Genomic DNA, 11,403 nt, shown 5'->3' on the forward strand with positions numbered 1-11,403 from the left:
CATTCATTTCTTTTGGGTTTGTTCAAAAGGGCATGTTAAAGGCAAAAAAAAAAAAAAAAATGGATAAAAGTTTTCCTGAACTCAAATGTGCTGCTGTTTTCATGTTTTCTGCCAAGTCTCTTTCAATTTTATTTTTCCTTGTTCATCATGTGTTCCCTTGAATCACTTTGGGGAACTGGTGGAATTTTGCAGGTCTTTGTTTCAATGACTCTTCTGTAAGGGCTGCCTTCATCATTCATCATTGGACTGAAAAGTTTTATAAAAATCAACTGTGCAGGGAGTGTTCAAGGACAACTATGAAATCATTGCACTGAGGAACCTTTTTATCTCAACCAGTATGTAAATCAAGGCACAATTACCCCCTTTAAAGGCAACAGCTGCTTTGCCTTTTCCAGACACTCCTACCAGCACAAAGTCTGTGCATTATCCCAAACCTCTCCTTTCAACTCTCATCCATTCGTTACAGGGAGACCAAACATGATTCTGTGCCTAAACCTGTTATCCTTACTTGCACTCTTTGGAGGTTAAATTCCTTTTCTATTTACAGTTTAATTTCCTGCTCTTATATACAGGCGATCTCATTGATACATTTTTCCTTTTAGATGTCCAATCTGACATCCAATTGGTTGAGTCTGGAGGGGATGTAAGAAGACCTGGAGGGTCCCTCCGTCTCTCCTGCCAAGCCTCTGGATTCACCTTCAGCAGCTCTTACATGGGCTGGGTGAGACAGGCTCCAGGGAAAGGACTGGAGTGGGTTGCAAGAATAGGTACATCCTCATCTCCAATTAACTACTTGGACAAAGTCAAGGGACGCTTCACCATCTCCAGGGATGATGCCAAAAGCCAGCTGTATCTGCAAATGAACAATCTGAAAGCTGAAGACACAGCAATCTATTATTGTGTGGGAGACACAGTGAGAGGAAGTGAATCTAAAGCTAAACAAAAACCTTCCTGTCTTCAGAGCAGCTCAGCCACTTGATTCATCCAAGATCCTGGAATAGCCAATGAGGCTTCATCACCATATATTGAGAATTTTACCATATATATATATATATATTTTGTCCTCAAAATCCAGGTGCAGAATGTGCTGAAAGACAATGAAGAATGAGGAATATAGCTTCAAAATTCCAACTTCACTGTTTATCAGGTGATCTGGCTTCAGAAAATAAAACCCTATGGAATGTGATTTTTAGTACCATGGTCAAAGGCAAAAAAATATATAAATAAATAAACCTTAGGATAATCTTTCTAAATGTCCATATTGCCGTAAAGATATTGAGAACATTTCTGCTCCAAAAGAATCTTCTTGCAGAATTAGGAAGATGTCCCCCTTCCTCATTTTTAGTGCTAGGGGGCAATGTTGTCATACAAAACACCTATGCCACAGGTGCTTTTTCATGATGCAACAGGATGGTGGGAAATGGAAGGATTTATGCCATTCCCCTCCATCCAGTCAGAGCTGAAGAAGCTTCTTGGATGAGAAGTGAAACATCTTCAAAGAAAAACAAGGAAGTCCAGTTGCCTCATGAAAAAGCATCTTTGAGATAACTATGACCTGGATGACTAAGAGTCTCCATACACACCATTGCCTATGCACCAAAGGGGTGTTTGATAGGAAATAAAACAAGCTTCATTAGATGTTGTGTCATTTATTTTGGCCAAGAAATGTGGAGGAATTCATTGCAGAAAGCAATTATGGTGGGAAGAGTTAGCGGTAAAAGGAAACCAAGCCATCAAAGAATACGATGGCTGGACACCATCAAAGCTGACACCAGCCAGAGCATAGAAAAACTCAAAAGAAATAGTGCAAGATTAGAAGATATGGAGAGACCTGGCCCATAAAATCATCAAGAGTTGGAGCCAACTGAATGAATAACATCATCATCATTAGATAGTGTTATATTTTGGAGGAAATATAATTGGTTGTTAGTTCTGTTATTATTTCCTCAAAATCTCTCAAGAAAATTCCACATCTCAGGATTCTACAATCCTCACTCTGAAGCAGAGAATATTTATAAAATTATATGCATCATTGGTTCTTGTCACCAGAAAACAACATAGAGGAACATTTTATCAATTATGGTGGACATGCAAAAAAAAAAAAAACAGCCATAAAAAATGTTGGATACCGATATGTACAGTAATCCAGAGTATTTTGAAGATTAAGCTACAATTGAAAGCAGAGAGTTTTCTTTTGGGTCTATTAAATGGGCAATTAGAAAAAAAAAAGTCATGAAGCTCTCTTTTTAATATATGATAACTGAGAAGGTATTATTATATAATCAAAATTAGAAACACTGGACACTACCCACAATGGAGGGATGGACCGTCAATATGATGAAACTTGTAAGGAAGACTAAACTAATGTCTTTGATTAGAAAATACTTTATAGACTTTTGCAGGAAACAGAAAAATACACAGTCATGATTTGTGGTTTTGATGAAAACAAATGGATAGTACAAAAACATGAGCTCCTTTTTGTAATTATAAGTAAGAGTTAATATTGCAAATGTACTTATATTTGCTGCAGAAGAAATAAGAAACTTCCTTTTTCTCTTTCTTTTCAGTCTCTTCATATACTTTTTAATCTTCTTTCCTTCCTTCCTTCCTTCCTTCCTTCCTTCCTTCCTTCCTTCCTTCCTTCCTTCCTTCCTTCCTTCCTTCCTTCCTTCCTTCCTTCCTTCATTATTATTTTAATTTTTGGGCTGCCCTTCTTGACGAATCAATTCTGGGCAAGTAAGACACCACACAAAATAGCTTCCAAAACAAAAATGATTTTGGTCTGCATTAAACTCTTTTGTGTTTCTTCAAAAGGTTATATTAAAGGGGGGGGGATGTATAAAACCTTTCCTGAACTCTGATGTGCTGCTGTTTTCATGTTTTCTAACATGCCTCTTTCAAATGTTCTTAGTGCTTGTTCATCATTTGTTCCCCTCAATCACTTTCGAGACGTGGTGAAATTTTGCAGGTCTTTATTTCAGTTATTCTGCTGTAAAAGCTGCCTTTATTTTACTTTGGACTGGAAAGTTGTGCAAAAATCAACTGTGCAGGGTGTGTGCAAGGACAACTATGAAATCCCTACTCTGGGGAACTCTTTTATGTCAACCAATATGTAAATCAAGGCACAACTTTGCCTTTAAAGAGGCAACAGTTGACACCCACCAAGACAAAGTTTGTGCATTTTCCCAAAACCTTTCCTATCATATATTCTCCATTTATTACAGAGAGGCAGAAATGATCTGGTGCCTAAACTTTTTATTCTTATTTGCATTCCTTCGAGGTAATGTTTCCCTCTATGTAGAGTGTCATTTCATTTGCTGTTCTTCTATACAGGGAATGTCACTGAAACATCTTTCTTTTTAGTTGTCCAGTCTGAAGTCCTGTTGGTGGAGTCTGGAGGAGATGTGAGAAGACCTGGAGGGTCCCTCCGTCTCTCCTGCCAAGCCTCTGGATTCACCTTCAGTAGCTACTGGATGATTTGGGTGAGACAGGCTCCAGGGAAAGGACTGGAATGGGTGGCCTACATACGTACAGGCTCGTCTCCTTCCACTCACTACTCCGACAAAGTCAAGGGACGCTTCACCATCTCTAGGGATGATTCCCGCAGTCAGCTGTATCTGCAGATAAACAGTCTGAAACCAGAGGACACGGCTGTCTATTACTGTGCGAGACTCACAGTGAGAGGAAGTGAATCTGAAGTCCGTCAAAATCTATCTCTGCTTCTGAGCTGCTTACTCATATTTACACTCAGCCCCCCCCTTTTTTTCCTTTCAATATTGCCAAATTTCCTCAGTCTCATTCTTTTCTACAAGTTATTCATTTTCCATTCTTTTCCTTAGAGGAAAGAAATACTCATGTGCGTTTGTTGTTTGTCAACTTCAGTTCGGAATTTAACGCAATCATTCCCCAGCATCTAGTAGTCAAACTGGGCCTTTTAGGCTTAAACACTCCTTTGTGCAACTGGATTCTAGATTTTCTTACCAACAGGCCCCAATATGTGCGAGTTGGAACAAATACTTCTAACACCTTTTTCTTGAGCAAGAGGTTCTCCTCAGGGCTGTATCCTAAGTCTGCTGCTGTTCACCCTGTTGACCCATGACTGTTGTGCTAGGTTTGCCACCAACCATATTGTGAAGTTCGCAGATGATACAACAGTATTGGGCCTTATTCATGATGACAATGAGGCTGCTTACCTCAAGGAGGTTGAGGGGTTGGTGAACTGGTGTAAGGGGAACAGCCTAGTTTAAAATACCAGAAAAACCAAAGAGATCATTGTTGATTTCAGAAAAGGCAGGGACAGCCACACTTCTCTGTGCATAAATGATTCACCTGTGGAAATGGTTACCAGCATCAAATTCCTGGGTGTGCAGTTAACAAGTAGGCTGGCTTGGTTGCTCAATAGTGAGACACTGTTAACTGCCATGTTGTCACTGTTTGTCTTGTCTTGCCTTGCCTTGCCTTGCCTTGTCTTGCCTTATCCTGTCCTGTCCTACCCTGTCTTGTCTTGTCCATTAATTTATACTCAATATTCTTAAACCCAAGTCTCTATCCTTCTTAATTTTTTTTACATTAATCTATATAAAATCTCCTGATGCCTGAAGCTTTATCCCCTCAGTTGGACAATGCCAAGACTGCCAGATATTAGAAATTACAAATCTCCACTCCATGAAACTTTAACTGCCATGTTGTTACTGTTTGATGGTTATTCTTGCCACCACTTATAAATCAGGAGAAGTTTTGACATGATGTGGTCCGTACTAACTTTGGGGTCTGGGACACATTCTTTTCCTGCAGCTTCCTTCCTCTACAAGGAAACTGTAATAAATATTATGGTCTCATCTTGTAGACTTTCGGATTTTGATGTGGCTAGTGAAAAGAGATTCAGGTGCATGACTTCCACATTAGAAAGCAAGAATTCTATTTAATGAAGTGTAAGGCTATCCAATGTATGACTTATGAAAAAATATTTGTCTTGATAAGGACTTGCCCCTATTTAAGTTTTTTTGTGTATGCTATATTAAAAAACTATAATACAGAGATGCCTTTTTTACTTCAAATACATCCATAAATTAAGGAACAACAGGCAATTGTTCCTTTCTTGATATATGTCTCTGGCATTCCAAACCAGTGAATACAAAGTGAGTCATTTATCCTTCTCTGTCCACTGTGAGAATGTTGGTTAAGCAGTCATTTCTTGATTTTGACCATTTATATTGTAGATATCCAACCAATTGTGCTTTCTAAACCATTCTTGATTATTTATATCACATGAACACTGATATAATCAACAGACCGTAGTTTAAGAATAAGGATTCATACACACACACATACAAAATTTTAGCATCAGGAATAGATTCTCCCATGCAGCAAGGGATCTTCAGTATTTAGAACACAGAACATAGAATAATAGAGTTGGAAGGGGCCTTGGAGGTCATCTAGTCCAACCCCCGTGCTTGAGCAGGAGACCCTGTACTGTTCCAGATAAATGGTTGTCTAGTGATGGAGCACCCACAACTTCTGAAGGCAATCCATTCCATTGGTTGATTGCTCTCACCATTAGGACATTTCTCCTTAGTTCTTAGGTTGCTTCTCTCCTTGATTAGTTTCTCATCTTGCGTTTTTTGTGCTTTGGAAAATATTTAGACTCCCTCTCCTTTGGTCTTGGATAAGTCCTTCAGCATCTTGGTCTGAAGTACTTTCTTGTTTTTGGTCTTCAGCAAGTTCTTTAGTGTCTTCCCATACAAAAATAGACTTTTTAAAAATCATATGATTTTTTTAAAAAATAAATAAATAAAGGAACCCCCTCCTGTCTCTAATGTATATATTAAATAATTCTTGATGGGTGATTGTCTTTTTGTTTTTAGATTTGAAATACACAATTCTTTCGCTTATTTTGTGTGTTGTTTATCTGCTTTATGCATTATGGTGTGGTATGCTGGCTTGACAGCTGCGGATAAAAAGACACTATGGAGGGTGGTGAGCACAGCACAAAACATTGTGGGCTGTCCCCTGACACCACTAGATGCCATCGCTAGGGCCCGCTGCCTTAGAAGAGTGAGGAAAATCCTCAGGGACGACTCACACCCTGGTCAGCACTTCTTTACCCTCCTACCATCTCCAGAAGCATAGCCAGCCACAGCGACAGGCTGAAGAACTGTTTCTACCCATGGGCTGTCAGGCTCCTGAATGGGAAATAACTCTATGGATGAAAGACTTGCGGGGCCGGTGCACTGTGCAATAAGTTCACATGGTGTAATAAGATTGTGTGTTTGTTGTCATTGTGAGTTGTGATTGGGGGGGTGGACAAAGGGAGGCTCAGCCAGTCTCATTGTACACATGTTGTACTTTGACAATAAAGATTTGATTTGATTTGACTTATCATTTATTTCCCTTGTTTGTTTGTTTGTTTTTCCCTAGCATAAACGTCTGGCTCACTATGTAATGAACCATAATAATAAAACTTTCCTATCTTAACTCTCTCTCTCTCTCTCTCTCTCTCTCTCTCTCTCTCTCTCTCTCTCTCTCTCTCTCTCTCTCTCTGTGTGTGTGTGTGTGTGTGTGTGTGTGTGTGAATTTTAATCATGTGACCATGGGAATGCTGCAATGGTCATAAATGTGAAAAAATGGTCAGTGACATTGTTACTTTGAACGGTGATTAAATGAACTGTTGTACATAAACGTCTGTCTGTATTCTTCTTTAGGACCATGCAAAAGTCTGAAAATAAAATTCAGGATAATCTTTCTAAATATCCAAACTGCCATTCACATATTGAGGAAAAATCTGGACCTAAAGAATCTCCTCAGAGAAATAGGAAGATACGTCCTCTCCTCCTTTGGACACTCGGGGCAGTATTGTCACACAAAACCCCATGGTCTATGGGTGAGGGATGGGTAGGGAATAAATCAATTCTAAACAGATATTGTCTAATTTTGGAGGGCTGATAAATGGATGAAGGAACCTGCAGAGAAGTTAAACTAAAGTCTTTGATTAGAAAACCTTTCACAGATATTTTGCATATAATGAACAAAAAACATTAATCTACATTACATTCTTTCTACATTAATCTGCCTGCAATCCCCTGATTCCACAAGCTCTCTCTCCCACAACTGGGTAGCACCAAGGCAAATGTCCTCTCATAGAAGACTTCTGGGTCTGCATAGATTGGAACGTCTTTATGTTTTATTGTCACTACTCAGTAGTAACATTTTTGATTAGCAAAAAAGACTTTGTAGACATTTTCCAAACGGGAAAAAAAATGCAGTCATGATTTTTGGTTTTCATGGTTAGAAAAAAAAATGGGTAATAGAAAAAGATGGGCTCTTTTTTATAATTGCAACATTAAGAGGTCTTATTGTAAATGTACATATAGTACATTTAGTACATATAAAAAAATAGAAAGCTTTTTTTAGTCTTTCTCTTCACTTTTTTATCCTCCCTCCCTCCCAACTGACCATAAAAATATTGAAGAACATCTGGACCAAAATAATTTCTTTGGAGATTTAGGAAGATGTGTCCTCTCTTCACTTTAGACACTAGGGCAATATTGTCCCACAACACCCTCATGAATGAAGATCCCAGATTAATATTGCAGGATATTAATCTGGGTCACTCATAGGGACCAGAAATTTAGTGTTCTGAGCTTTTGGACTCATGGTGGACCCTATCCTCAGAGAATTGTTCTCCAGCAGAGTGTGTGCTTTACGTTACTCCCTGTGTGTGGTATTCCTATGGCCCCTGTTGTATGTGCTCTATAGTTGTTGATTGGGGCGTTGATGGCAAGCTATTAAGTTGTTGGCTATTGATTCCTTGTGCTGTCAAGCCCTCGCATCCTAAGTATTTGAAAGGCTGGTGGTAAATCAGCAATCCCGTTGACTAACAAGGGGGCAGTTTCACAGACACAAGGAAACAACAGCCAACAAGTTAATATCCAGCCATCAACACTCCAATCAACAACTAAATAGCACATACAAACAGGCACCATATAAATACCCCACCCAGAATAGCACAAAGCACACACTCTACTAGAGAAATGTTCCTAAGGATGGGCTCCAGTCTGAAAGCTTGGAAGACTAAACCTCTGGTCTGGGTGAACAACCCATGTTGGATCCTAGAAACACAACACCTTGTTGCCATTTCTCTTTTCTGTTTCTTTTCAACCTGTTTTCTACATTTTTAACTTCCCTCGCTCCCTAACTCTACCTTCTTCCTTCCTTCCTTCCTTCCTTCCTTCCTTCCTTCCTTCCTTCCTTCCTTCCTTCCTTCCTTCCTTCCTTCCTTCCTTCCTTCCTTCCTTCCACAAAGCAGTTTGTTATTATTTTTTCAACATACAGTTTTTGGTAACATTCTTATACCAACTATTATCACTATTATTCCTCTTACCATGTTTTTTTTTTATTTCAAATTTAATGGCTGCCCATCTTGGCAAATTAACTCTGGACAGCTAACGACTTATTTAAAAACCTCACACAAAATAACAAAAGAGCCTCCAAACCAAAAATGATCTTACTCTGCATTCAATTCTTTTGGATTTCTGCAAAAGGACATATTAAAGGGGAAAATGTATGAAATCTTCCCTGAACTCAAACATGCTGCTGTTTTCGTGTTTTTTAACATGTCTCTTTCAAATATTCTTTTTTGCTTGTCCATCATTTGTTCCCTTGAATCACTGTTGAGAACTGGTGAAATTTTGCAAGTCTTTGTTTTAATTATTCCTTTACAAAAGCTGCCTTCATTTTTCTTTGGACTGGAAAAATCAATTGTGCAGGGAGTGTGGATGGACAACAGAAGTCACTGCATGGAGGAAGTCTTTTATTTCAGTTGATATGTAAATCAAGGCACAATTTCCCCTCACCATGCAAAAAAACCAGCTGTATCTGCAAATGAACAGCCTCAAACCAGAGGATACGGCAGTCTATTATTGCATAAGTGACACAGTGAGAGGAAGTGAATTTGAAGCTTAACAAAAAAACCTTCCAAGAAGATTCCTTTCTTCAGAGCAGCTCTTCAACTTGATTCAGCCATGGATCCTGCATTCTTTTGTTCTAGGGATCCAGTTACAAATTATGCTGAAGTCAATGAAAAATGAGGAAATTGCCTTCAAAATTCCAGTTTTACCTTCCCTGTTTGCAAGGTGATTTGGCTTCAGAGAAAAAAAAACTGGAATGGAATGTTGTCTTTAATATCATGGCAGAACTCTGGAAATGAAACACAGGATAATCCTTCTAAATATCTAAACTGGCAATAGAAATATTAAGGAACATCTGGACCAAAATAATTTTTTGGGAGAATTAAGATGTGTGTGTCCTGGGGGGAAAAGTTGTCACACAACACTCCATTGCCATTTCTTTTTTGTTTGTTTGTTTGTTTCTTCATTTTTAAATCTTCCTTCCTTCTTTCCTTCCTCAAAAAGGTTTATTATTATTATTTTTCAATGTACATTTAGTGTTTTTGGTAACATTTTTATTACAATTAAAATACCCCACAAAATAGTAAAATAGCCTCCAAAAATGATCTTGGTCTGCATTCATTTCTTTTGTGTTTCTTCAAAAGGTCACATTAAAGGGAAAAATGCATAAAAACATTTCTGAATTCAGAGGTGCTGCTGTTTTCATGTTTCCTAACATGCCTCTTTCAAATGTTCTTATAGCTTGTTCATCATTTGTTCCCCTCTGTTAGAAGTAAAGTCTTCATCCTGGTTCATCCAAGCCGGGAATAAATAAGCAAACATAGTGACTGCTTTGGGAAGAAGGTTACAGTGTATTGCAGAAAGATAGTCTTCAGGAAAGTACAGAGGAGAGAAGGAGGGGAGGGAAGAGAGAGCGAAGAAAGAAATTGAGCACATGGGCAGTAGGTTTTATACCCCCCTAGCCTTTTGTTTGGAATAGTTTCCTGTTCCTGTGGCACGAACTTGAGGCTGTTTCTGAGTGTTTGTCTAGGCCTTGATATCTGTGGTTTAATTCTATTATCATATCCTGCTTCCCAGGTGATGGGGCTAATGACTCCTAGAGTTTGGGTGGGGTATGCAGATCTTCTCTTTTGTCTTCTTGATTGCTCTGGCTTCAACTTTCTGATGGTTTTACATCTGCATTTGTATAGGGCTAAAGTCTTGCTTGGGGCAGAGAGATAGATTTGGGGCCAGGTTTGGTTTTAAAAAGTCCTTTTGAGGAAAAATATATTTTTCTGCCCTTTTTAATATTTCTTCTCTGGGCTAACTTTCATCACCTCAATCACTTTTGAGAACTGGTGGAATTTTGCAAGGCTTTTATTTAATTAATCCTCTGTAAAAGCTGCCTTTGTTTTTCTTTGGACAGGAAATTTATACCAAAATCAACTGTGCAGGGAGCGTGCAAGGACAACTATGAAATCCCTCTTCTGAAGAACTCTTTTATCTCAACCAATATGTAAATCAAGGCACAATTTCCCCTTTAAAAACAACAGCTGGTTTCCCTTTTGCAGCAACACCTACCAACACAAAGTTTGTGCATTTTCCCAAATCCTTTCCTTTCAGTTCCATTCCATTTATTAGAGACAGCAAATATGATCCGGTGGCTGAATTTGGTGTCCTTACTTGTATCCTTAGGAGGTAATGTTTCCCTCCATGTAGAGGTGTTTTTTTTTTTTTTCCATTTGCTGTTCTTGTTTACAGGAGATCTCATTGAAACACTTTTCTTTTTAGGTGTTCAATCTCAAGTCCAGTTGGTGGAGTCTGGAGGGGATGTGAGAAGACCTGGAGGGTCCCTCCGTCTCTCCTGCCAAGCCTCTGGATTCACCTTCAGCAGCTATTATATGGCCTGGATAAGACAAGCTCCAGGGAAAGGACTGGAATGGGTTGCATATATGGGTACAACTGACACTTACTACTCAGACAAAGTGAAGGGACGCTTCACCATCTCCAGGGACGATGCCAAAAGCCAGCTGTATCTGCAAATGAACAGCCTCAAAGCTGAAGACACCGCAGTCTATTACTGTGTGAGAGACACAGTGAGAGGAAGTGAATCTGAAGCCCGTCAAGAACTTTCTCTGCCGCTGAGAAGCTTACTCTTATTTACACTCAGTCCCTTTTATTTCTTTCAATATTGTCAAATTTCCTCTGTCTTATACTTTTCTACACGTTATTCCTTTTTCATTCCTTCTCCATTAATTTATACTCATTATGCTTAAACCCGTGTCTCTATCCTTCTTAAGTCTTTCTGCATTAATCTATGTAAGATCTCCTAATGCATGAAGCTCTCTTCCCACAGCTGAGCAATGCCAAGACGGTCAGATATTGTCAATTGCAAATCTCCATTTCAATGAAACCTTCTGGTCTGTATATTTTGGGCTGTCTTCTTGCTTTGTTGTCACTGCTTGGTGGTTTCTGTTACCACCAGCTATAAATCAGGAGACGTTTTGACATGATGTCA

General features: G+C 38.9%; 2 gene segments (V, D, J or C); both read left to right on the forward strand.

The window, feature by feature from the left end:
* Positions 1–410: 410 nt before the first annotated feature.
* LOC120303636 lies at positions 411–6,241 on the forward strand. The segment is given in 4 exon segments: positions 411–523; positions 603–767; positions 3,535–3,698; positions 6,122–6,241. Coding segments are annotated over 4 exon segments (495 nt in total).
* A 4,162-nt stretch (positions 6,242–10,403) lies between these two features.
* On the forward strand, positions 10,404–11,176 carry LOC120303665. The segment is given in 2 exon segments: positions 10,404–10,583; positions 10,677–11,176. Coding segments are annotated over 2 exon segments (531 nt in total).
* Positions 11,177–11,403: the final 227 nt, after the last annotated feature.

The sequence above is a fragment of the Crotalus tigris genome, unplaced genomic scaffold, assembly GCF_016545835.1.
Source record: "Crotalus tigris isolate CLP2741 ecotype Arizona unplaced genomic scaffold, ASM1654583v1 scf7180000024473.799607, whole genome shotgun sequence".
Lineage (NCBI taxonomy): Eukaryota > Metazoa > Chordata > Lepidosauria > Squamata > Viperidae > Crotalus > Crotalus tigris.